At 44.7% G+C, this 27,211-nt stretch overlaps 1 protein-coding gene and 2 pseudogenes across 1 annotated transcript; 2 read left to right on the top strand and 1 right to left on the bottom strand.

Moving 5' to 3' along the window:
• Positions 1 to 2,476: 2,476 nt before the first annotated feature.
• LOC140897194 (olfactory receptor 10A5-like) lies at positions 2,477 to 3,157 on the top strand (annotated as a pseudogene).
• A 4,579-nt stretch (positions 3,158 to 7,736) lies between these two features.
• LOC140897193 (olfactory receptor-like protein OLF3) lies at positions 7,737 to 8,705 on the top strand (annotated as a pseudogene).
• A 3,873-nt stretch (positions 8,706 to 12,578) lies between these two features.
• Positions 12,579 to 18,760, bottom strand: LOC140897004 (olfactory receptor 5V1-like). The gene is made up of 3 exons (XM_073309251.1): positions 18,361 to 18,760; positions 15,541 to 15,641; positions 12,579 to 15,295 (listed from the first exon to the last, which is right to left on the bottom strand). Exon 3 carries the CDS (start codon positions 15,271 to 15,273, stop codon positions 14,335 to 14,337), a length of 939 nt encoding a protein of 312 aa, XP_073165352.1. The 5' UTR covers positions 15,274 to 15,295; positions 15,541 to 15,641; positions 18,361 to 18,760; the 3' UTR covers positions 12,579 to 14,334.
• Positions 18,761 to 27,211: the final 8,451 nt, after the last annotated feature.

Genomic DNA, 27,211 nt, shown 5'->3' with positions numbered 1-27,211 from the left:
AATTGGGCACTGAACTGGGAGCCATGAGATTGGGATTCTTTCTGTTCCTCCACTATTATTTTGCTGTGAGACTCTGAGCAAGTTACTTTAATTTGGTATGTTTGGTTACCCATCTGTATAATACAACAATCTGTGTGGTGGGATAGGTGGAGGTTCCAGACTGAGACTGTAGCCCCATTGTGCTGGGTGCTGTACATGCACACTACAGAAAAATGTCAGGCTGGAAGATGCCTTGGAAGATCATCTAGCCCAGGCCCGAGTGCTGAGGCCGGACATGTGCACCTAGACCAGCCTTGACAGGTGTTTGTCCAACCTATTCTTCAAAACCTCCAGTGATGGGGATTCCAAAATCTCCCTTGAAAGCCTGTTCCAGAGCTTAACTATCTTTACAGTAAGAAAGTTTTTTCCTAATATCCAACCTAAATCTCCCTTGCAGCTCATTAAGCCTATTACTTCAGATCCTTTGAAAGTAGGACAAGAAGAACAATTGATCCCCGTCCTCTTTACAACAGCCTCTAATGTATTTGAAGACTGTTATTGGGTCCCTCCTCAGTCTTTTCTCAAGACTAAACATGCCCCGTTTATTTATCCATTTGACATAGGTCAGGGTTTCTAAACCTTTTACAATTTGTGTTGCTCTCCTCTGGACTCTCCCTAACTTACCCGCGTTACCTAAAGTGTGACGCCGAGAACCGCACCCAGTGTTCCAGCTGAGGTCTCATCAGGGCCAAGCAGAGCCAGACAGTTACCTCCTTTTGTCTTCCAGGTAGCACTCCTGTTAACACACCCCAGAACTGTTTGCCATTTTTGCAACGGCATCATAGCAGACAGTAGGAGACAGTCCCCGCTCCAAAAAGCGTACTGTCCAAATAGACAAGACAGACAAAGGATGGCAGGGACAACAGATGGGAAGTGGCCAAGGTACCAAAGCAGACTATAGGTAAAGCCAAAAATAGAACACGTCTTTGCAGCGTGCCACAGTCATGGGACCATGCACAGATGGCACTAACCCACCATTGTAAAGTGCATTGTTCTTTGTGAGAGAACAGTGCTACAGAGCAGGTAACTGGGGTGCTTCCGGGGGCACCTTGCTGCCACCTGACTCTAGCTTTTGGAAGCCTCATCAGTTCTCGCCAGGGCTTGGTTCCCCATCCCCTCCAGCCATGTGTAATATAAACACTCCCCTCCAGGCCCTTTCTCCCTCACTACAGGTCAGCGATAAGCACACACCACCTCTCCAGCCCTCTGAGCATCCCTGTGCAGTGACCAGCCTCTCTTCCTCTGGATACCCACAGAATTCACAGACCTGCTGCTCCCAGAGAAACAGCAAACCCCAGCTTGCTAGTTTCCCTTCCCCATTCAACACACAGCACTTAGATATAGTTATCGTGAAAACGAGCAAGAACTTATTTAGCAAAGAGTAGAGGTTTAAATGATAGCAAGTAGAAGTCGTGGGAAGGGTTACATGCGCAATAAAATCATAACATAACTCCTACAACCTAGCCTTACCTATCTAGTTACTGTCAGGTCTTACAGTATTGCTCACCAGCATTTTTCAGTCAGCTAGGCAGTGACCCTTTTTGCCCGAAATAAACCAGGCTCTCCTCCTTTCCCCTCAGTGAAGAATACTGTCTCTCTCTCTCTCCTTATATCTCCAGATATATCATCATAGTCCTTAGACCTTCATTCCTAAACTAGTTCCCTGCTGCGGTGGCTTCCATTCTGTAGATGTCACAATTTTATGTCAATTTTGCAACCTTGATTATGTGGTGGCTTTGTCTGGAAAAAGACTTCCTCTGTGAGCTAGTGATCTGCTTGTGACCTTGATCATTTTCAATCTGTTCCCCTGTGCCACCATTTGTCTGGCTTCTCTATTTGGACTGCACACCCTTTGGAGCAAGGACTTATCCTAGCATATGCCATGGTACACACCAGATACTCCTACTCCCTGCCTGAACAGAATCTATTCAAGCCCTGTCATCTCCTGGTGACCTGCTTTCAACTTCAAGGCTGAAGAGCATAATTTCCAGAATAGACACAGAACTTCTCAAATATTATCCAGATAACCCAGTAAGCTACTGGATCTCAGTAGAGACTTTACATGTCCCCCTTTGGTTTATTGTTATGGAAATACCAGACCCCCGGGATCCTGTAAACTGCTACACCCCCGTTATGCTATCTGTTAGTTGGAATCCAAAGGTCCCTGGGCCACAGTAACCATTAGTGATGTCCTTCTATAGAAACTGGGGTAACCTCTTAAATTTAACCTAACTATTGGTCTGAATCTTACTGTGTGGCAGACAGTTCCACAAGAAAGTCCCATTAGCAAAATAAAGGCGCCAGACAGTCCTGTTAGCAGAAAGTCTGTCCCGTTAGCAGAAGAAAGGTGCCAGGCAGTGTGATCAAGGGTAGCAGAAACAGGCTTTGTCCCTGTGTCAGCTAACGACATAGCCAACCTCCATTTCTCTCCCCCCAGATGACGTCTCCCACTTGGACTCCAAGAGCAAATGAGACCAGCCTGATGTATTTCATTTTCCTCAGGTTTTCTCACCACTGGGACATGCAGATTCTCCTCTTCTCTCTGTTTGTCACAATCTACCTTTTGACCATAGTGGGGAACAGCCTCATTCTTCTCTTCATGATAGTGGACCTGGGCCTCCACACTCCCATGTATTTCTTTATCAGGAACTTGTCCTTCCTGGAGATCTTCTACACCTCAGTCACCAAGATGCTGTCCAACCTCCTCTCGGAGGATCGATCCATCTCCTTTGCCAGCTGTGCAGCATAGCTGTATTTCCTTCACTTCTTTGGTACAGTCGAGTGTTTCCTTCTTGTTTCCATGTCCTACGACCGTTACCTGGCAATCTGCAACCCACTGCACTACACAGCCAAAATGACCAAGGGGGTGTACATTGGGCTGACACTGATCTGCTGGCTGTGTGGCATCTTCATCCCACTGGGAAACACAGCTGGGTTATTCAGCCTGCCATTCTGTGGGTCTAATCAGATTGACTTTTTCTTCTGTGACTTTCCTCCAGTGCTAAAGCTGTATCATAAATATAAAGGGAAGGGTAACCACCTTTCTGTATACATTCTGTATAAAATCCCTCCTGGCCAGAGGCAAAATCCTTTCACCTGTAAAGGGTTAAGAAACTAAGCTAACCCCGCTGGCACCTGACCCAAAATGGTCAATGAGGGGACAAGATTCTTTCAAATCTGGAGGTGGGGGCAAAGAGTTTTGTCTGTCTGTGTGATAGCTTTGCCGGGAACAGATCAAGGATGCAAGCCTTCCAACTCCTGTAAAGTTAGTAAGTAATCTAGCTAGAAAATGTGTTAGATTTTCTTTTGTTTTTTTGGCTTGTAAAATTCACTGTACTGGAGGGAATGTATATTCATGTTTTTCTGTCTTTTTGTAACTTAAGGTTTTGCCTAGGGGGATTCTCTATGTTTTGAATCTGATTACCCTGTAAGGTATTTACCATCCTGATTTTACACAGGTGATTCTTTTACCTTTTCTTTAATTAAAATTCTTCTTTTAAGAACCTGATTGAGTTTTCATTGTTCTTAAGATCCAAGGGTTTGGGTCTGTGTTCACCTGTACCAATTTGTGAGGATTTTCTTATCAAGCCTTCCCCAGGAAAGGGGGTGTAGGGCTTGGGGGGATATTTTTGGGGAAGACATCTCCAAGTGGTCTCTTTCCCTGTTCTTTGTTTAAATCGCTTGGTGGTGGCAGCATACTGTTCAGCCTATTTAGGCTGAGATTTTTTTTTAATTTCACCTGTGGTTGTCCATATCACAGACATTTTAATGGAAATTGGGCATTCAAATTGCTTAGGCACCTTTCAAAAGCTGAGCCTTAGATAGCTTTTGGCCAGGGACTGTGTCTGTAGACAATCTGAGACAGTAGAGCTCTGATCCCTTAGCATGGTGGGACCCGTTAAAAGTTCCTGCAACACAAATAATAAATCATAACAATCTGCAGGGTGATGAAATGATTAGTCTGTATTTTCCAAGCATTCCAGGTGTAAAAGGTTTGGGGCTGTGATCAAGGACACTGTCCTCTGTCATTTGATTCCCCCCATATTCGGGGAAACAAGACTTGGTACATTTTTTTTGGAAATAAACAGGATTGCACCAAAGAGAGCAGACTGCAGCATCAATACCTCCTAACTGAAAGAACCTGCAAGACCCTGAGTTTTTGGCTGTCCACTCAGGACAAAAGGGGTAACATTATAGTGGAGAGCAAGGATCCAGCTTGGAAGCATTCTTTCCAGGAGGGGAGGTAGAGAAGCAGAAAGAGAGAGGGGACAGCTATCTCTCACTCCCACCCCGTCTCTCAAAATGAAAAACAGGTACAATTTACAGTTCACAAAACATTATCGCTTTTTCACCATTCCTCTGCCCTCTCCTGGCCCCTTCCTACCCAGCTCTGCCTTTCCCATGTCCTTTCCCTTATCTCTGAGTGCTGCACACGCATCACCCCACACTTCACTAAGATCCTCATTTGCTGACCGACTCAGTTCCCCCTGCCAAACCCAGTAGGTATTGCCCACCCTAAATGCTCTAACAACATGAGTCAGATGCCCTCAAAACTCATGAGGCTGATTTAAAAAAATATGTCTGTGGGTTGATTTTATAACAGCAATAAACACTGGTGCACATTTTTGATCATGTCAACTCTGCATCTTACACCAAACATTCCAGGCACCCGGGAATGAGTCAGTAATTTATTTCTTTGCCTATTCATGCTAAAAGAAGTCTCAAGGGAAGTAGAGCTCCTCGCAGACGGTGTCAGATATAAATTCTCTTGCCCATTTTCTTTGTGCACGGGATGCATGTTTGGGAAGCTGATTAACTTGGGGGTTGAGGTTCCAATGTGTTTGTCTGGAGCTCTAGTCCTACAGTATCTGCCCACCATCCCTACAGCAGGGAATATATCTTTTTTTTTACTAGAACAGAATACAGTTCATTCTAACTCAACCTGAAAGACAGGAGGAAGTATATCCCTCTAGATTTCTCCCTAAACATCTGTATCTAAGCCACACACATGACAACTGAGAAATTTGTTTCCATCTCACCATTGCAACAGTCCTCATCAACAAAGATGACCACCAGTGCCAGTTTTATTGCAACCCCAAGAACTGTTTTACTGGGATAAATCCAGATAGCAGAGGTAAGAAATATTGACATCTTCTCTGGGGCAATGGATATTTTGCTGCATTTCCTTAAAATGTGTGCCTTGTATAACTATATTTATTTTATTTCTAGGAGTGGTGATAGGAACCCCGGTCATAGACCAATGCCCCATTGTGCTAGCATTGTATAACAGGGGAAGAATTTTTGAAAAAGCCCAAGGAATTTAGGCACTCATGTTCCATTGAATTTCTTCCAGAGTTGGATGCTTAACTCCCTTCACTTCCTCTGAAAATCACAGCCTACAAACTGAATTTTTAATTGTAATATTTGGAAGCTCAAAGGTTGTGTTAGATGGCAAAAGACTGCCATGATCCTAAAATAATAATTGAGCTAAAACACCCTAAAAATTCCTACAACACAGATTCTGTTCTCTCTTTCATACCTGGAGCTCTGTCAAATTCTCTCTCTCCTTCAGAGGAATTCTTCCCATGCCAGGTCAGTTCCATTGAATACCACTGAGTTCCTGCAGTGAAGGCACCCTCCTTTTCAGATAAGCAGGATGGACTGGGCAGGAGCTAGCCTAGCTAAACAGTGCCTATGAAAATCACTAGTGACATTCTGTCTGGCGAGGGTACTAATAAGGGACTTAGAAAACTTGGGTTCCCGCCTCTGCTCTCCTGTAGATTTGTCAGGTGCTTGGCTAGCTGATTCTTACTTATGTGCTCGGAATCTAACTAATCACCACATTTGGGCCTGAGAAGAAATTTCCCCCTCAGGTCAGATTGACTGTCATTTGGGAATTTCACTTTCCTCTGCAGCGTGTGGGTGCAGGTCGTTTACTGGGATCCTCTCATTATATCTCCTTTAATAGTTCCCTGCCATTTCAGGGGCCTTGGGCATGGGGGCACCTTGGGCCCTCCTTTTTTCTACCTAGTCTCCCAAAGGCTGTGATAAGAACATAAGAATGGCCATACTTGGTCAGACCAAAGGTCCATCTAGCCCAGTATCCTGTCTTCTGACAGTGGCCAATGCCTGGTGCCCCAGGGGGAATGAACAGACTAGGTAATCATCAAGTGATCCACACCCTGCCGACCACTCCCAGTTTCTGGCAAACAAGAGGCTAGGGACACCCTTCCCACCCTGGCTAATAGCCATTGATGGACCTATCCGCCATGAATTTATCTAGTTCTTTTTTGAACCCTGTTATAGTCTTGGCCTTCACAACATTCTCTGACAAAGAGTTCCACAGATTGACTGTGCATTGTGTGAAGAAATACTTCCTTTTATTTATTTTAAGCCTGCTGCCTATTAACTTCATTTGGTGACCCCTAGTTCTTGTGTTATGAGAAGGAGTAAATAGCACTTCTTTATTTACTTTCTCCACAGCAATCATGATTTTATAGACCTCTATCATATTCCCCGCCCACACTAGTCATCTCTTTTCCAAGCTGAAAAGTCCCAGTCTTATTAATCTCTCCTCATACAGAAGCCATTCCATACCCCTAATCATTTTTGTTGTCCTTTTCTGACCTTTTCAATTCCAATATTCTTTTTTGAGATGGGGTGACCACATCTGCAAGCAGTAATCAAAATGTGGGTGCACCATGGATTTATAGACAGGCATTATGATATTTTCTGTCTTATTATCTATCCCTTTCCTAATGATTTCCCTAATGATACTTTGGTCTAATTCTGTCATTGGGTTTAGTGTGTGGGTGCTGGGTGGTGCTGGTGTCCTGTGATCAGCAGGAGGTCAGACCAGATGATCTGGTGGTCCCTTCTGGCCTTAAACTCTATGACCTCATGCCCCTGGACATGTCGCTTATCCTCTCTGGGTATGTCTACACTGCACTCTACGCCCAAGTTCTATTCTGATTTGAGCCCCATCCCAGCTTCCATCCGCTTCCAAACCAGTCTGATTCAGCTCAGCAAGCACTCATAACCTGGGTCCTAGGCATCTGCTAGGGTGGGTGGGTCAGAGCATTAAGTCCTGCCATGACTCAGGACCAAGCCCTGTCATTTTGCAAGGTGAACGCAGCTCAAGCCAAAGTCCCGAGTCAGAAGGTCTATGCAGTGCCCTATGGATGCGCTGGCATGGCTGTGAGACCCTACTCTGGCCACTGTAAACCCAGGCTTACAATGCAGTGTGTACGCCCAAGCATGAGCTTGGAAACAATGATTCCATGAGATGTGGTCCACAGATCTGGGTTTGCAATGCACTTAGACATACCCTGAGTACCTCAGTTTCCCACCTGTACAATGCGGATAATAGCACTGCCCTGCCTCACAGGTGTGGAGGATCAATTCCTCAAAGATGAAGAGGTGCTCCAATGCTGTGGTAATGGGGGGAGGGGGAGGCTGATCAGTACCTTCAACTTTTTTGCGGTGGTGTTGTAGCTGTGTTGGTCCCAGGAAATGAGAGAGACAAGGTGGGTGAGGTCATTTTTTTTTAATTGGGCCCACTTCTATTGGAGTAGCTTGAAAGCTTATCTCTCTCACCAACAGGAGCTGGCTCAATAAAAGAGATCAACTCACCCACCTTGTCTCTCAGATAGCTAATTATGTTTATTCATTTTTTTCCCTTTACTCCCTCAGACAAAATGAACAGGACTGGAGAAGGCAACCAAACTTCTATACCCCAGGAGTTCATCCTGTTGGGACTCTCCAGTCATCCAGAGGTCCGGCTGGCTCTGTTTGTGGTGTTCCTCACTCTCTACCTGGTGACCCTGCTTGGGAAGCTCCTCACCATTCTCCTGGTTGGGTCTGACCCTCTCCTCCACACCCCCATGTATTTTTTTCTCACCAACCTGTCTCTCCTGGAGGTCAGCTATACTTCGAGCTTCCTGCCCCAGATGCTGGCCCACCTCCTGGCAGAGCACAGAGACATCTCGTTGGCCCGTTGCATGGCCCAGATGTACCTCTTCCTCGCCTTATGGCATAAAGGAGTGCTTCCTCCTCACTGTTATGTCATATGACAGGTACGTCGCCGTCTGCCTCCCACTGCACTACCCGCTACTCATGGTCAATAGGGGTGCATTGCCATGGTGGCCACTTCCTGGGCAGGCGGTTTCCTAGTTTCTGTCATCAACACCGCCTCCACCTTCCAGCTGTCTTTCTGCAGGCAGCGGGAGATAGACCATTTCCTCTGTGAAATGCCGGCCATGGTGAGTTTGGCCTGTGCTGGGAAGGACCAGGCATAAATAATCATGTCCGTGAGCTGTGTATTCACGCTGGACTGCCCACTTTCCTTAGTAGTCCTCTCTTACGCTCGCATCCTTGGCACTGCCTTGAACATCCCCTCCACTGCAGGAAGACATAAAGCCTTTTTCACCTGCTCTTCCCACTTGGTTGTCCTCAGCCTGTTCTTTGGGACAGCAATTTCGATGTACCTGAGACCCAGGTCTAGCTTCTCCTTCCTGGGGAAGCTCAAAACAAGCTCTGTCTTCTACAGCACTGTCACCCCAGTGCTCAATCCCCTCATATACAGCCTGAGGAACAAGGAGGCGATATGCACCCTGAGGAAAATGGTGGGTAAGGATGTAGGGGTACAGGCCTTGCCTGAACAATGAAAGAAAACAGACGTAAGGAAACAGGTTAACAATGGACAAAGCAGGAATTCACAAGTGGCCTTGTAAATAATATGTACCTCATAGATAAAGAAATAGTAAGAAGAAGAGTAAATGTGTGATCTGCTTGCAGCTGCAGCTTTGCTTACTAGCACATTTCCTAGTGCATAGATAGTTCATGATCCATCCAGGGATCGGTCCACACAATTAGTAAGCCAATCATGAAGTCTGTGATGTAACGTAGAATGTAATGCACATGTGTTAGTCTGTTTTAGAATATGTATATAATCTGATATACAATTATGTCCTTTGGAGTTGTGGTGCACCTAACCCACCCCTATACCTGAACCTGATCACCTCAGGTGTAGCTTTATGAAATGCCACTAAAGACACCTCAATGCTGTGTCCAGATTTGAACCAAGTTTTTTGGATTCTAGAGAACTGGATAAACTGTTCCCCTCCAGAACTGGATAAGATGTTCTGGATAAACTAAGGGAATGGACAAGGAGTTAGAGGGAATCCCAACAGTAGGGAGGTAGAGGTCTCTGTTATTCCAGATCCTGACAGTGAGTGACAGATCATGGGGCCATCCCGTTTGGAATCCAGACTCCTGCTCTGCTGCATCAGAACAATGGTCCATCCATCCTTGCATCCCTTCTGCACAGGGGACCAGAACAATTGTCCCTCTAGTCCTGTAATCTTTCTATTTTCTGGACCAGATCAATAGTCCATCCATTCCTTTATCCCTTCTACAGTCTGGACCAGAACAATTGTCCATCTAGTCCTGTATCCCATTTACATACTTGATCAGATTAATGGTTGATCCACTCCTTTATGTTTTCTGTTAATAGAAAAAAAAACATTGATTCATCCTGTCCCTATGCACTGCATCTGATCAATGGTCCATCTGTTCCTATATTCATACTACATACCTGCTTAAAAACCAGTTGTCCATCTAGTCTTGGTTTCTTCCTATGTAACAGATCAGAACGGCCCCAGTCTCTCTGAATCCTTTCTAAATGTGGGGTTAGACAGCTGGTCCCTCTAGTCCTGTATCCCTTCTAGATACTAAATTAGACCAAAGTTCCCTTCTGTTCAGAGATTTTTCTCCAGGCATTCAACATTTACAAGGGTTGTTACACATACAAACAAATCAAAACACATCATTTGAGCCATGCTGGAGGCATGTGTTGGATTAGTTCTTTTCACTGCCAGTTGGGAAGGGAAAAAGGGACAGTAGCAGATGATTCAGAGGAACTGAAAGGCTGGAAAGTCTGCTCAATTGCTGCTATTAGATGACTGTTTGTGGACTCAGTTACAATATCTCCAGAAAATGTACCAATTCACTGTTTTCAGGAGCTGTCAAGGTTCCTTCCCACTCTGAACTCTAGGGTACAGGTGTGGGAACCTGCATGAAAGACCCCCTAAGCTTATTCTTACCAGCTTAGGTTAAAAACTTCCCCAAGGTACGAACTGTGCCTTGTCCTTGAACCGTATGCTGCCACCACCAAGCGTCTTACACAAAGACCAGGGAAAGAGCCCACTTGGAGACGTTTTCCCCCAAAATATCCCACCAAGTCCTACACTCCCTTTCCTGGGGAAGGCTTGATAATAAGATCCTCACCAATTGGTACAGGTGAACACAGACCCAAACCATTGGATCTTAAGAACAATGAAAAATCAATCAGGTTCTTAAAAGAAGAATTTTAATTAAAGAAAAAGTAAAAGAATCACCTGTGTAAAATCAGGATGGTAAATACCTTACAGGGTAATCAGATTCAAAACATAGAGAATCCCTCTAGGCAAAACCTTAAGTTACAAAAAGACACAAAAACAGGAATATACATTCCCTCCAGCACAGCTTATTTTACCAGCCATTAAACAAAAGAAAATATAATACATTTTCTAGCTAGATTACTTACTAACTTTACAGGAGTTGGAAGGCTTGCATCCTTGATCTGTTCCCTGCAAAAGCATCACACAGACAGACCAAACCCTTTGTTCCCCGCCCCCCCCTCCAGATCTGAAAGAATCTTGACCCCTCATTGGCCATTTTGGGTCAGGTGCCAGCAGGATTACCTTAGCTTTTTAACCCTTTACAGGTGAAAGGATTTTGCCTCTGGCCAGGAGGGATTTTATACAGAATGTATACAGAAAGGTGGTTACCCTTCCCTTCATATTTATGACAGGAGCCCTTTGTTACTGGAGATAAACTGGTATTGCAGGATATATAGATCTGATATGGGGCGCACGGTGGAAGTTAAAAACAGTGAGCTACTAGAGAGGGCACTAGACTGGAACGTAAATGTAAAACTGCAAGATTGTTCACTCAGCTTTTTTCAAAGAAAATGTAGATTCAGCAACTCTGAATCATTTTTCAAATTTGTGTTGTTGTCACCAAATTGTTTCAGGGGGAAAAACACACAAAACAAATGCCAAATTTTTTACTTTCTTGTTTGTTTTATTTTACTTTGATGTCTATTATATTAATTTTATATCATATTTATGTACTCTATTTAATATTATACACAGACAATATTTAAGAGTGTTAAATATTATAACATTATAATCAAAACCAAATTATTTTCCGTATCTAAACTAAACAACTTGGCAAAACTTTTCTATGCTTCTGAATCAATTTGGGTGTCACGATCACTTCCCATGCATGATTAATGAACCAACCATCCTGCCATGGACAGTGCTCTGGGACCCTCTCATGCCTGCTATTGGACCTTTAATGTGTCTGTAGCATCAGGGATTGTTTTTTTCCCCATTTCAACATGTCTCTTATTCTCTCTGAGATATACATTAATTTTATAGAGCCGTCATTTCTTTAACACCTTTTACATTCAAATCAAAGTTCATCACTGGTTTCTCATTTACATGTATATCTATATTCTTGTCAAAATCTAAACATAGAGATATAAGCCATGTCTCTGCTGCTGCCCATCTTACCACAGCTAATTAAGCTCACACTAGCTCGATGAGAGCTAGCGTAAGCACGTGTACACGAGCAGGGGAAACACACCCCTACCTCTTCATGTAGACATATCCAAAAGGGACCCAATAGACCCAAAGCCAAAAGGGATCACTGTGGTCATCTAGCCTGGCCTCCAACTTCCCTGAATTAATTTCTCTTTGAACTAGAGCAGAGCTTTTAGAAAAACGTCCTGTCTTGATTTAAAAATTGTCAGTGATGGAGAATCTACCTTAACCCTTGGTAACGTGTTCCAATGGCTAATTACCCTCACTGTTAAAAACGCACACCTCAGTTCCAGTCTGAATTTGTCTAGCTTCAACTTCCAGTCATTGGATCTTGTCTGAACTTTGTAGGCTATATTGAAGGTATTTATAGGCTGTCATCAATTCATCCCTTACAGCTCTCTTGGATATGCTAAATAGATTGAGCTATTTGAGTCCATTTCCATAAGGCAGGTATTCTAGGTTTTTGTCACCCCCCAATCTCCTCCCTTCAGCACAGCATCCCTAGCGCCATTGTGGGACATTGAGGTCCTCACTGATAGTGTGCAGAGAGAGTCCCATTCTGAGTCACCCCCCCCCCCACACACACACACAGTCACTCAGCACATTGTCTCCTAGAGGCAGGGTGGGACATGACGGTCAGCATTGACTCAAAGGGGAGAGTGCCCTCAAAGGAGTCAACCACACTCTGTACTCTCTCCAGTCCTTGGGTTGTTCTTTGAGTGTTCCCCATTCAAGAACTCACATAGACCATCCTTGCTTGGTGAGATATCTGATGGTAACACTATGAAGAAAGAAAAGGAGTACTTGTGGCACCTTAGAGACTAACAAATTTATTAGAGCATGAGCTTACGTGAGCTACAGCTCACTTCATCATGAAAGCTTATGCTCTAATAAATTTGTTAGTCTCTAAGGTGCCACAAGTACTCCTTTTCTTTTTAGGAATACAGACTACACGGCTGCTACTCTGTAACCTGTCACTGTGAAGAAAGAGATGCTTTGTGAGAATCCATTGCTGTTCTTTTATTGCTTCGTTTTGCCGGTTCTCCGGGATACGCCCCTGGGAAGGTTGGAATTAGAATACAAATGGAATAAATATCTCCCAACTTATTCCCAAATACTTGTGCTGATCTTCCTGGTCACACTGTGAGCTTTGCCAGAAGTCATTTCTCTTCTCTGTGCCTGACCCCTTCCTGCCCCCCACCCCTGTATAAAATAGAAGTAATAATACTTATGCATCTCCCAGGAATAACAATATTTATAGTGATCCCATGAGAGAGATCACTGAGCAGGGTCAGCCTGGGTAAGTACTTGGATGGGAGACCATCCAGGTGCAGCTAAAGGATTGTGAAGTTCAATTAGTGTCTGTTAAATTCTTTGAGATCCTAAGACAAAAGCTGCTTTAGGAAGCAAAAAGTATTATAATTCTTTTGGGATCTTAACTTTTCTCATTCTGAAAAGTAGGGTTTCTCATGCTCAAACTGTTCCCTTGAGGTGTATAGTGGAATCACATAAAGCTCTAGGATGTCCTAATAACTTTATTCTACAAAAGGGTTTAGGGGCAAAACCACACACTATATTCCAGTGTAAACTGGACACCCAAATCCCTTTAAGCAGCTTTGACAATCTCCCCCAAGGTCTCCATCTTGCTCAGTTATCCTGGTTCTCTCTGCCTTACTTGCAAGATGGTCAGAAGGGAAACATCCATGAATCGCAAAGGGGAAGGTATCGGACTGGTCACCCATGTAAGAATTCAGCTCCCAACCTGTGCAGTGTTTGCCTCCATCCCACATCTGCAAAATATGGAAAATAATGCCTCCCTTGTATATTTAGGCTGAGATTTGTAAACTCATTTTAATGGGAATTGACATTCAAGTCTCTCTCTGTTTTTAAAATCTCAGACTCTGTCTTGCAAAGGACCTATCACAATGGGTTCCCTTGATCTCAACTAAGACCAATAGGATGTAATAATTTGCTAGACAGTGAAATGATTACTTTGTGTTTTCCCAGAGACATTGAATTAGGCGACCCTACAGTATTCTGTGTGGGTAATGCAATGAGAAACCAGCCAGCTCGACAACTGACTGAACTTGGGGACAAAGAGGGGGATCTAACTTACTAGGTAGGAAAGGTAACAACTGGTAAGTGTAGACCCAGGTCATATTTTGTGTTGCTTTTTAACCATTTGTTTCCACCACTCCCTTCTTTAATCCTTATCCTTTCTTACAATAAACCTCCTTTTGGTTTATTGTAAGCACTCACAAGTGCTGTTTGCAAGAGCACAGGTTTAAGGTAAAATTGGTAAACTGGGATACGTGGCATATTTGGGGGTAGATGATCAGGAATTTCTGTAAGTAGCCAGTGTCAGAGGAATGCTTCAATGGGGATGAGAGACTGGCGTGCACCTGTTGGTAACCTGCAAGTTGAAGTTAGAGCTGATGTAGCCCAGAAGAGAGTGCTTGAGTGGTAGAAAGGCTGGTAGTATCAGATATATCACATGAAAGACTCCCTCTAACCCCCTGTCTTCAGTAATGAGGTGACCAACCATCCTGAGTACCCATAAAACTGTCACAACTCCAGGGAAGACAAGGGAGCGATGTTGCCATTAAACCAGAGTTAACAAGGAGAGGATTGGGCTGTGTTCCTCTATTCACATCTTGAGAAGAAATATATTTGAGGTTATGACCCTCCTCAGGGCTCTATTGATATCTCTGCTTCTCAGGCTGTAGATAATGGGGTTTAATGTGGGTGTCACAACAGAGTAGAGCAGGGCCAGGAATTTGTCACTCTCCGGGGCATAGCTGGACCTGGGGCGCAGGTACATGGCGCTGGCAGAGCCGTAGAACAGAGTGATGACTATGAGGTGAGAGGAGCAGGTGGAGAAGGCTTTGTGTCTGCCCTGGGCCGATGTGATCTTCAGGATGGTGGAGATGATGTGCATATAGGACCCCAGGATCAACAAAGAAGGGATTAGCGCGATTAACATCCCAGCTACAAAGACGGCAATTTCGTTCCTGGCGGTGTCTCCGCAGGCCAGGGTCAAGAGGGGAGGAATGTCACAGAAGAAATGGTTGATCCGGTTGTCCCCACAGAAGGGCAGGGTGAGGACGAATGAGGTCTGACCCAAAGAGAGCAGCAAACCGCTGACCCAGGCGCCAGCCAACAGCTGGACACACAGGCTCTTGTTCATGAGGACCACGTACCGCAGAGGGTTACAGATGGCCAAGACGCGGTCGTACGCCATGGCAGCAAGGAGGAAGCATTCGGTGGTCCCTAGAGAAAGAAGGAAGTACAATTGGGCAGCACAGCCTGTGAAAGAGATCGTTCTGTCCTGAGAAAGCAAGTTCTCCAGCATCTTGGGGACAGTGACCGTGGTGTAGCAGATGTCAACCAAGGACAGGTTGGAGATGAAATAGTACATGGGGGTGTGAAGAGCTGGGTCAAGCCAAACTGTGGCACTGATGAGGATATTCCCCAACAACGACACCATGTACATGATGAAAGTCACCATAAAGAGCAAGTTCTGAAGCTCTGGATGAACGGAAAACCCCACCATCACAAACTCTGTAGTTTGGTTTTTAGCTTCCATGTGCCTGGAGAGAGAAACAAAACTGGGAAAAAATAATGAACACAAACTCTCTTATCCAGTACCACACTGAGTGATTGATGATTATCCTGATGATGATGTTGTTAGTTTATAGTGTGCATACAACATTCTAGGAACATTTCACTAACATTAAAAAAATTGTTCCAGTTCACGGGTTTTGTAAAGGGAAACCATGACTCATCAATCTATTAGAAATCTTGAGGGTGTCAAAAATATGTGGATAAGGGTGAGCCAATGGATATAGCATACCTGGAATTTCAGAAAGCTTTTGACAATTTCCCACACCAAAGGCTTTTAAGCAAAGTAAGCAGTCATGGGATAAGAGGGAAGGTCCTCTCCTGGATCAGTAACTGGTTAAAAGACAGGAAATAAAAGGGTAGGAATAAATGGTAGGAATAAATCTCTCCTTATATGGAAGCTGTTGCATACCCCTTATCATTTTTGTTGCCCTTCTCTGTACCGTTTGCAATTCTAATATATCTTTTTTTTTCCAGAGGGAGTGACCAGAACTGTGTAGGGGGCTTATTCCTTCACCCACTTACTTCCCTGGTCCTTCTCTCATGAACAGAGAGCAACAATACCCAAAGTCCAAAGGTGCAAACAATTCGATGTTTTTTGGGGTGAACTTCCAGCAAGCATGATTCCAGTTTCCTTCCTTAGTGTCTCCCTTCCCAGCTCCTACACCACAGAGCCTTACACCTGTGTCCCTGTTCCTATTCCTGCCCTTAGCCAAACATGATTCCAATTTCCTTATCCCCATTCCCTGTTCCCATTTCCCCCTTTAGCAAAACATGATTCCAATTTCCCCACCCCCATTCCCTGTTCCCATTGCCCCCCCAGCCACCCACCCACTCTGACTGACTGCAGACTATATAGTAAAACTTGAGTTCTGCTTAGCTATACCTTAACCAATCATTTTCCTGAAATTTAACTAACCAATCCTAACATATTGTAACATGATTATGTAACCAATTATATCCCACCACCTTAATTAGTTTACACCCAGCAAAATTAATTATACAGCAGACAGAAACAATCACAGAACCAGACAGAGATTATACAGACAAACAATAGCAAAGTGGGAACTATAATGACAAAACAATACAGAAGTGAGGATTTCACATCCCAGCTATTGAGAAGTGAGTTCTTGCCAGACAGGATGCTATCAAACTAAGTTTCCTTTTACATCTTCTCGGCACTTCCCTTTCTCTGGAGGCGATAGGCATTATCAGGACAGGATTGTATTCCTAACAGCCCAATAGCACCTTCTTTCAATGTGACTAGTTTGGAATGTGAGGCTGTGACTGGTCGCTTCCCAGCTTATGGCTGCCTCTGCTGCTTAGCCAAAGGCCTTAGCCTAAGCACAGGGCCTCAGACTGTCACAGTAAGAGAAGGACCTTAGACCGGCAGACAGTGATTTTGATTCTTTCTTTTATACCTCTAGAACTAGCTAAGTGATAAGAATACACCTAAATTCTTAGAGTACAGGCATTTACCGACAGGCCTGAATATCTATATCCTAACAAACTGCACACAGTATTCAAGGTCTGGATGTACCATGGATTTACGTAGTGGCATTATGATATTTTCTATCCCTTTCCTAATGGTTCCTAACATTCTGTTAGCTTTTTAAACTACCGCTGCACACAGAGTGGATGTTTTCAGAGAACTAGTCACAAGGACACTAAGATCTTTCTTGAGTGGTAACAGCTAATTTAGGTCCCATCATTTTGTATGTATAGTAGGGATTATGTTTTCCAATGTACTTTGCACTTATCAGCATTGAATTTCATCTGCCATTTTGCTGCCCAGTCACCAAGTTTTGTGAGATCCCTTTGCAACTCTTCCCAGTCACCTTTGCTCTTAACTATCTTGAGCAATTTTTTATTGTCTGCAAACTTTGCTGCCTCACTGTTTTCCCCTTTTTCCAGATCACTGATGAATATGTTGAACAAAGTTACTTCTTCCTGAATCATCCTTCCAGATGTAGAGGCAATTGTCATGGACCCTTAAAGAATTCCTAAAATATTTGTAATGACCAGAACCCTGAAGCACTGTTTTGGTACCAGACCTGATTACAATGTACATTTCATTCTGTTAAAAACAATTTGCTTTTCTGTAGCTGTTTCCTTTAACCATCTCAAAGCATTTTATAAACATTAGGCCACCTCACAAAACCTTTCTGGGGTAGGAGAGTCTCTTCTCAAATCCATGCAAAAAGGATCTGGTAAAATCATCTTGCCTCCCTTTCTGTCTAACCATGTCACCCACCTCCCCACCCCTGCAGCTCCGTTTTCTATATGGTAGAATGCTGCTTTTAGCCACCTTAATTTAAATGAAAAAAGCATAGAAACAGTTTCCTTACCTTGTCAAATCTTTTTTTAAACTTTCCTTTTATTTTAGTAGTTTACATTTAACACAGTACTGTACTGGATTTGCTGGGGGGGTTGTTTTTTTTGTTTTTTTTTTGTCTGAGGTGTGTGGGTGACTAGTGAGTTTGTAACTCTGGTGTTCATAACTCTGGGTTCTATTGTACTATATCAGGTTCAAGCCTCTGTCTGTGTCAGCTTCCAGCATGCTGGCTCTGTGTCTCTCTGTCCGCTTCCAGCGGAACTTACCATTTCTCTCCTCCTGATCAGCCGGGGACACCTTTATAACCCTACAGCATCTTTTAATCTCAGCCCTGTCTTTGGGTAGCTAAAAACATCCTAATCTGGATGGTGCTAGCCAGGTAGGTTCATCCCGCAACTGATGTCCCAGCCCATTGTTTGAAGCAGGTACCTGAGAGGGTGATTTATCTGTGTCATTGTTTTACCCTTCCTGGGTTCCTTAACAGCCCCCTTCACAGTCTTTGTTTGATGTAACGCTGTGTATTCCGTCAGGCAGACATATAGAACTGAACAGGGAAAAACCAAATCATACACAATATTTGTAAGAGTAATACAGACATTTCCCCAGTTTGTCACATGTAGATGATATATAATTGCATCATAAAATTTCTGTCTGTCTAGCCCTCCAGTCTAAATCAACCATAAGCAAGATAGGATTGTATAAAGGACTGATTCTTACCTTGGCCTCAGTGTAGGAAGCAAATAACACCTTGTTACATGGCTAAAAGAAAGGAAGTCTCACCTCTACCATAATGTCCCATAGAGTAGATTAATTCAAGCACAGAAATTTTCTGTGTTACTTTAGCAATCACATAAAAGAAACGTGCATCCTCCAGAATTGTTCTGGATACACATCTACGTCTATATTGCTATCTCCCTCTAGTCATGGAGAAAGACTGAGATCTCTCTCTTGAGAAAGAAAGAAGCTTTTTATAGTTTTGTGCTGCACCATCCATAGCCTCCCAGCTTTGTCCTGAAAATTCTTGCCATGAAGCTATAGGTCCAAAATACCTGGCTAAGGAAACGATCTGCAGAGCCTTGAAATGGACATCACTGATCCTGTTTGCCTATAACTGTGTTTACTGTGTAGTTGTAGCTCTGTCAGTCCCAGGATATTAGAGAGACAGCGTGGGGGAGGGAATATCTTTCATTAGACCAGTCTCTACTGTTGAGAGAGAGACAAGCTTTTGAGTCACACAGAAGAAGAGCTCTGTATGACTCGAAAGCTTGTCTCTCTCACCAACAGATGGTGGTCCAATAATAGATATTACCTCACTCACCTGATCTCGCTCTGTGTTTTGTTTTTATCCAAGACTTCCCTCACCTGCTTTTCCTTTCCTACTGTGGGCAGATATCTGCAGCTCTCTGACACACACAGCTCTTGTGTGTAGCAAGGACATTCTGGTTTCTTTATAACCAGTGGGGTTATCATCCTTTAAAAAGTATGTCTCCAGTTTTTCATTGGAGAATCAGACAATTAACGCTGCTTGTTAATGCACACTAGTCCATAGCACAGATAAAGAGTGGGGTCTAGCCACTGCATCCTCTGTCCTACTGGACAGCATGCAGAGCACTAGCATTGAAGATGGCACCAAACATATGTTGCCAAATCTGAAGCCAAAGAATTTTTCACCTAATGCTATTGATCAAGCAAGTCAGACACGTCCCCCACCCCCACCTCCACCCCACTCCCTCTTAAGCAGTGAGCATGAGGCAAGGTCAGCGGCAAGAGTCCTGAGACACAAACCAGGAAAAATATCTTCTATGGCAAATCCTCAGCGAAAATACTGAGGACCTTCCTTAACTTCTGGGAGGTCCTTTTTCAAAAGACACCCTGTCAAGGTTCCTTTCCCACTCTGAACTCTAGGGTACAGATATGGGGACCTGCATGAAAACCTCCTAAGCTTACTTTTACCAGCTTAGGTTAAAACTTTCCCAAGGAACAAACTATTTTACCTTTTGCCCTTGGACTTTCGCTGCCACCACCAAACGTCTAACCGGTATTATTAGGAAAGAGTCCGTTTGGAAACGTCTTTCCCCCCAAATCCTCCCAAACATTACACCCCCCTTTCCTGGGGAAGGCTTGATAAAAATCCTCACCAATTTGCATAGGTGACCACAGACCCAAACCCTTGGATCTTAAGAACAATGAAAAAGCATTCAGTTTCTTAAAAGAAGAATTTTAATCGAAGAAATAGTAAAAAGAATCACCTCTGTAAAATCAGGATGGTAAATACCTTACAGGGTAATCAGATTCAAAACATAGAGAATCCCTCTAGGCAAAACCTTAAGTTACAAAAAGACACAAAAACAGGAATATCCATTCCATTCAGCACAACTTATTTTTCTCAGCCATTTAAAGAAATCATAATCTAACGCATACCTAGCTAGATTACTTACTAAATTCTAAGACTCCATTCCTGTTCTGCCTCTGGCAAAAGCATCACACAGACAGACTCTTTGTTTCTCCCTCCCCGCAGCTTTTGAAAGTATCTTGTCTCCTCATTGGTCATTTTGGTCAGGTGCCAGAGAGGTTATCCTAGCTTCTTAACCCTTTACAGGTGAAAGGGTTTTTCCTCTGGCCAGGAGGGATTTTAAAGGTGTTTACCCTTCCCTTTATATTTATGACACACCCATGCTGAGCCACATCCTAACAAATATTCTGGATTTGCAAGTCCATCTGGATCGATGCCTTCGGGTTTTATATTTCATTCATCCTTTACCCAGGCAAAGCTTCCATTTCAGTTGGTCCTTATGAGGTCCTTCTTTATTCTGTACTGAAGCAAACCACCTATTGACATCCATGGAGCAAAAATGCCCATTGAAGACATTAGACAAAAACTCCTATTGAAATCAAGGGATCAAAATACCCATTGAAGCCACTGCCCAACTCTCCTATTTAAATGAATGGCTCAAAATGCCCACTGAACTCAATGGACTAAAATCTCCCTTGAGGTCAATGGATCCAAACACCCATTTAATACATTGGGAGATGACTGAGAAAAAGCTAAGAAGGGACTTCAGAATTCAGCCCATTGGATGGCAAGTTCTTGGCACACCTCAGGATTTAGCCCTTTGTCTGGGGCCTGGTCTATGCTACAGAGTTAGGTGTATGAAAGGCAGCTTATGTTGACCTAACCATGGATGGTTGCAGAGTAGCAGCCATGTTAGTCTGTATTCGCAAGAAGAAAATGAGTACTTGTGGCACCTTAGAGACTAACCAATTTATTTGAGCATAAGCTTTCGTGAGCTACAGCTCACTTCATCGGATACATACTGAGCTGTAGCTCACGAAAGCTTATGCTCAAATAAATTGGTTAGTCTCTAAGGTGCCACAAGTACTCATTTTCTTCTAACCATGGATGTGTCTAAACTTAAATTTCACTGCCTCCAATGTAACTGCCCTTCTATGTCAACTGAGTAACTCCACCTCCATGAGAGGCATAGAGTCAATGTCAATATAAGAAAAGGAGTACTTGTGGCACCTTAGAGACTAACCAATTTATTTGAGCATGAGCTTTCGTGAGCTACAGCTCACTTCATCAGATGTTTACCGTGGAAACTGCAGCAGACTTTATATACACACAGAAATCATGAAACAATACCTCCTCCCACCCCACTGTCCTGCTGGTAATAGCTTATTACCAGCAGGACAGTGGGGTGGGAGGAGGTATTGTTTCATGATTTCTGTGTGTATATAAAGTCTGCTGCAGTTTCCACGGTAAACATCTGATGAAGTGAGCTGTAGCTCACGAAAGCTCATGCTCAAATAAATTGGTTAGTCTCTAAGGTGCCACAAGTACTCCTTTTCTTTTTGCGAATACAGACTAACACGGCTGTTCCTCTGAAAAATGTCAATATAGTTAGGTTGATGTGGTGTCTATACAGACACTGTGTTGCTTACATCAACTGTTACTGGCTTTCAGAAGCCATCCCACAATGCCCCACACTGACAGTACAATCGGCACAAACGCTTCTGGTGAGGATGTGCACCGCCGACACAAGGCGCATAGCATGGACACCCAAAAGCTATTTAATTACTTGTGGCAGCTGTATGCTAACGTTTCACAGACTCACAGGACTCGTTCTCTCTCTCTGCTCCATACAATCCCTGTAGAAACCCCCTTCAGTGTGACAGCCCTTCTCAGGGATTCACTCTCTCTCAGGGGTTAAGCCCTGTGCTCCAGTGCCTCCCGGAACTGCACCTCTCTGAGCCTCTCACCATGGATCCCCTCAGGGAGTCCACTCACTCTGGCTCCCTGGGGCCTCAACACCCAGAGGGAATAATGTAACCCTGATCTCTAGCCTGCAGTGACTCTCAGCCAGAGTAAAACAGGAGGGTTTATTGATTGTCTGAACACAGCATAGGAGCTTCCCAGGACCCTGGAGCCCGGCTAGTCTCAGCACAGTTCAATTGGCTCTCTTCCGGTCCTGATGGGCTCAGGCTACTCTCCCTGTTCCCAGTCCAGCAGCCCCTTCCTTCCAGCAGATCATCCTATATCATCTCCCTCAACAGCCCCTCCTCTGTCCTCTGTCTTCCCTACAGGTAAATAGGCTGCCTGGGCCTCCTCTCTTCCATCCTTTGTTCCCCCACTTGCTGGAACCAGCTGGTCAGGTCACCAGGGTCCTCTCTCCTCAGCCCTTTGTCCTCCCACTGGACAGAACCAGCTGCCTTCCAAGTTGGTAAGATCTCCCATAATTTTGACATAATTTTGTAGTGTAGACATGGCCTGAGAGAGGTGTGAATACCTTTCGGTACTATCATACACCCCTGTTTTACCCAATGGAAAATTTGACCATGGACCCTTACATTGTTTCATAAGTTCCTATCTTTGTCCCCACTTGTCTCAAGCTCTGTATTCTTTCAGTAGTGGGTAGTCACAGACCTGTTTCTATTTTCAGCTCACCTAATTGCATGGTGCTGTGTCTAATATGTGGATTTCTCTTTAATATTTCGTAGTTAATATGAACACTAGGTTGCATTCCATCAGCAAGTGGGGTAGCACCACCTTCCCACCCTAGCTGTGCTACATTTGGGCCAGGGGTAGAGTTACTAATTCCAGTTGGGATCATTTGGTCCAGGAATCATAGAATCATAGAATCATAGAATATCAGGGTTGGAAGGGACCCCAGAAGGTCATCTAGTCCAACCCCCTGCTCAAAGCAGGACCAATTCCCAGTTAAATCATCCCAGCCAGGGCTTTGTCAAGCCTGACCTTAAAAACCTCTAAGGAAGGAGATTCTACCACCTCCCTAGGTAACGCATTCCAGTGTTTCACCACCCTCTTAGTGAAAAAGTTTTTCCTAATATCCAATCTAAACCTCCCCCACTGCAACTTGAGACCATTACTCCTCGTTCTGTCATCTGCTACCATTGAGAACAGTCTAGAGCCATCCTCTTTGGAACCCCCTTTCAGGTAGTTGAAAGCAGCTATCAAATCCCCCCTCATTCTTCTCTTCTGCAGGCTAAACAATCCCAGCTCCCTCAGCCTCTCCTCATAACTCATGTGTTCCAGTCCCCTAATCATTTTTGTTGCCCTTCGCTGGACTCTCTCCAATTTATCCACATCCTTCTTGAAGTGTGGGGCCCAAAACTGGACACAGTACTCCAGATGAGGCCTCACCAATGTCGAATAGAGGGGAACGATCACGTCCCTCGATCTGCTCGCTATGCCCCTACTTATACATCCCAAAATGCCATTGGCCTTCTTGGCAACAAGGGCACACTGCTGACTCATATCCAGCTTCTCGTCCACTGTCACCCCTAGGTCCTTTTCTGCAGAACTGCTGCCTAGCCATTCGGTCCCTAGTCTGTAGCTGTGCATTGGGTTCTTCCGTCCTAAGTGCAGGACCCTGCACTTATCCTTATTGAACCTCATCAGATTCCTTTTGGCCCAATCTTCCAATTGGTCTAGGTCCTTCTGTATCCTATCCCTCCCCTCCAGCGTATCTACCACTCCTCCCAGTTTAGTATCATCCGCAAATTTGCTGAGAGTGCAATCCACACCATCCTCCAGATCATTTATGAAGATATTGAATAAAACCGGCCCCAGGACCGACCCTTGGGGCACTCCACTTGATACCGGCTGCCAACTAGACATGGAGCCATTGATCACTACCCGTTGAGCCCGACAATTTAGCCAGCTTTCTACCCACCTTATAGTGCATTCATCCAGCCCATACTTCCTTAACTTGCTGACAAGAATACTATGGGAGACCGTGTCAAAAGCTTTGCTAAAGTCAAGAAACAATACATCCACTGCTTTCCCTTCATCCACAGAACCAGTAATCTCATCATAAAAGGCGATTAGATTAGTCAGGCATGACCTTCCCTTGGTGAATCCATGCTGGCTGTTCCTGATCACTTTCCTCTCATGCAAGTGCTTCAGGATTGATTCTTTGAGGACCTGCTCCATGATTTTTCCAGGGACTGAGGTGAAGCTGACTGGCCTGTAGTTCCCAGGATCTTCCTTCTTCCCTTTTTTAAAGATTGGCACTACATTAGCCTTTTTCCAGTCATCCGGGACTTCCCCGGTTCGCCACGAGTTTTCAAAGATAATGGCCAGTGGCTCTGCAATCACAGCCGCCAATTCCTTCAGCACTCTCGGATGCAACTCGTCCGGCCCCATGGACTTGTGCACGTCCAGCTTTTCTAAATAGTCCCTAACCGCCTCTATCTCCACAGAGGGCTGGCCATCTCTTCCGCATTTTGTGATGCCCAGCGCAGCAGTCTGGGAGCTGACCTTGTTAGTGAAAACAGAGGCAAAAAAAGCATTGAGTACATTAGCTTTTTCCACATCCTCTGTCACTAGGTTGCCTCCCTCATTCAGTAAGGGGCCCACACATTCCTTGGCTTTCTTCTTGTTGCCAACATACCTGAAGAAACCCTTCTTGTTACTCTTGACATCTCTGGCTAGCTGCAGCTCCAGGTGCGATTTGGCCCTCCTGATAACATTCCTACATGCCCGAGCAATATTTTTATACTCTTCCCTGGTCATATGTCCAACCTTCCACTTCTTGTAAGCTTCTTTTTTATGTTTAAGATCCGCTAGGATTTCACCATTAAGCCAAGCTGGTCGCCTGCCATATTTACTATTCTTTCGACTCATCGGGATGGTTTGTCCCTGTAACCTCAACAGGGATTCCTTGAAATACAGCCAGCTCTCCTGGACTCCTTTCCCCTTCAAGTTAGTCCCCCAGGGGATCCTGGCCATCCGTTCCCTGAGGGAGTCGAAGTCTGCTTTCCTGAAGTCCAGGGTCCGTATCCTGCTGCTTACCTTTGTTCCCTGCGTCAGGATCCTGAACTCAACCAACTCATGGTCACTGCCTCCCAGATTCCCATCCACTTTTGCTTCCCCCACTAATTCTACCCGGTTTGTGAGCAGCAGGTCAAGAAAAGCACCCCCCCTAGTTGGCTCCTCTAGCACTTGCGCCAGGAAATTGTCCCCTACGCTTTCCAAAAACTTCCTGGATTGTCTGTGCACCGCTGTATTGCTCTCCCAGCAGATATCAGGAAAATTAAAGTCACCCATGAGAATCAGGGCATGCGATCTAGTAGCTTCCGTGAGCTGCCGGAAGAAAGCCTCATCCACCTCATCCCCCTGGTCCGGTGGTCTATAGCAGACTCCCACCACTACATCACTCTTGTTGCACACACTTCTAAACTTAGAAGGAGAGTCATCATACCTCCACACTTATTAAGGAAATGGTTATTTTTAATATTCAAATTGAAAGCCACATGCAGGTCTAGAAAACATGACCTCTGAGGAAAGATTGAAGAAAATGGGTTTGTTTAGTGAGGAGAAGAGAAGCATTAGGGGGAACATGATAACAGTTTTCAAGTACATAAAAGGTTGCTACAAAGGAGGGGGGGGGAATTGTTCTTGTTAACGTCTGAGGATAGGACAAGAAGCAATGCGCTTAAATTGTAGCAAGGACGGTTTAGGTTGGACATTAGGAAAAACTTCTTGTCAGGGTGGTTAAGCACTGGAATAAATTGCTTAGGGAAGTTGTGGAATCTGCATGATTGGAAGTTTTTAAGAACAGGTTGGACAGACATCTGTCAGTGATGGTCTAGATCAGGGGTGGCCAATCTGTGGCTCTGGAGCCACATGCGGCTCTTCAGAAGTTAGTATGCGGCTCCTTGTATAGACACCAACTCCGGGGCTGGAGCTACAGGCCCCAACTTTCCAATGTGCCAGGGGGTGCTCACTGCTCAACCCCTGGCTCTGCCACAGGGCCTGCCCCTACTCCACCCCTTCCCGCTCCCTCCCCTGAGCCTGCCGTGCCATCACTCCTCCCACTTCCCCCACAGAGCCTCCTGCATGCCAATAAACAGCTGATCAGGAGGTGTGGGGAGGGAGGGGGAGGCTCTGATTGGTGGGGCTGCCGGTAGGTGGAAGACACGGTGTGGGGGAAGGCTGATGGGCTGTTGCTGACATATTACTGTGGCTCTTTGGCAATGTACGCTGGTAAATTCTGGCTCCTTCTCAGGCTCAGGTTGGCCACCCCTGGTCTAGAAAATACTTAATCCTGCCATAAGTGCAGGGGACTGGACCAGATGACCTCTCAAGGTCCCTTCCAGTCCTATGATTCTATGCATGAGGAAATTTTTCTTCAAAGTTGGTAGGCTGGAACAGGTGCTGGGGTAGAGTTTGTGGTAGAAAATTTGGAGTCATGTGATCCAGAGGTTCCCAGTATGCAGCTCTCTACAATATGAGCATCTTTTCAATGTTCTGACAGCTCTAAAATCTGCAGGCATAGTGAGATTATCTGGGAGAGTGCTATGCCACAACAGGGGCAAGGGTATAAGTCCTGATGCAAATTTTGGGTCATTTGGTCAAGGGGTTCATCAGATACATCCTCCCCTCCCCCCAGTGAACTGATCTTAATACTCATGTTGTTCTAAACATGACACACATTGCAATAGCACAGTGGTCTTGAAAACTGGTATTCCATCATATGGGCTGTTGCAGACTTTGAAAAGGAGAACACGTGTTGAGATGAATGAGTCACTTCACATCTCCCAGAGCCACTGTGTGTTCTGAATGGGCTGAGAACATCCCATTGAGATGAATGGGCCACTTCACACCTCTGTGATCCTTCTATGCTGCAGAGGGGTGGGCAGAGCCCCTACCATCCACATGAGATCCTGAAGTGGAGTATGGAGTCTGGGGGTTCCCCTCCCTTCCCCCTTGCTAAATCCAGCTGGTAGATGTGCTACTCATAGCCCATTGCTCATAGAATCATAGAATATCAGGGTTGGAAGGGACCTCAGAAGGTCATCTAGTCCAACCCCCTGCTCAAAGCAGGACCAATCGCCAACTAAATCATCCCAGCCAGGGCTTTGTCAAGCCTGACCTTAAAAATATCTAAGGAAGGTGTCAAGGTTCCTTCCCCACTCTGAACTCTAGGGTACAGATGTGGGGACCTGCATGAAAACCTCCTAAGCTTACTTTCACCAGCTTAGGTTAAAACTTCCCCAAGGTACAAATTAATTTTACCCTTTGACCCTGGATTTCCACTGCCAC

The sequence above is a fragment of the Lepidochelys kempii genome, chromosome 13 (assembly GCF_965140265.1).
Source record: "Lepidochelys kempii isolate rLepKem1 chromosome 13, rLepKem1.hap2, whole genome shotgun sequence".
Lineage (NCBI taxonomy): Eukaryota > Metazoa > Chordata > Testudines > Cheloniidae > Lepidochelys > Lepidochelys kempii.
Note: the sequence above shows the minus strand (reverse complement) of the source record. Positions and strands in the feature narration are given on the sequence as shown.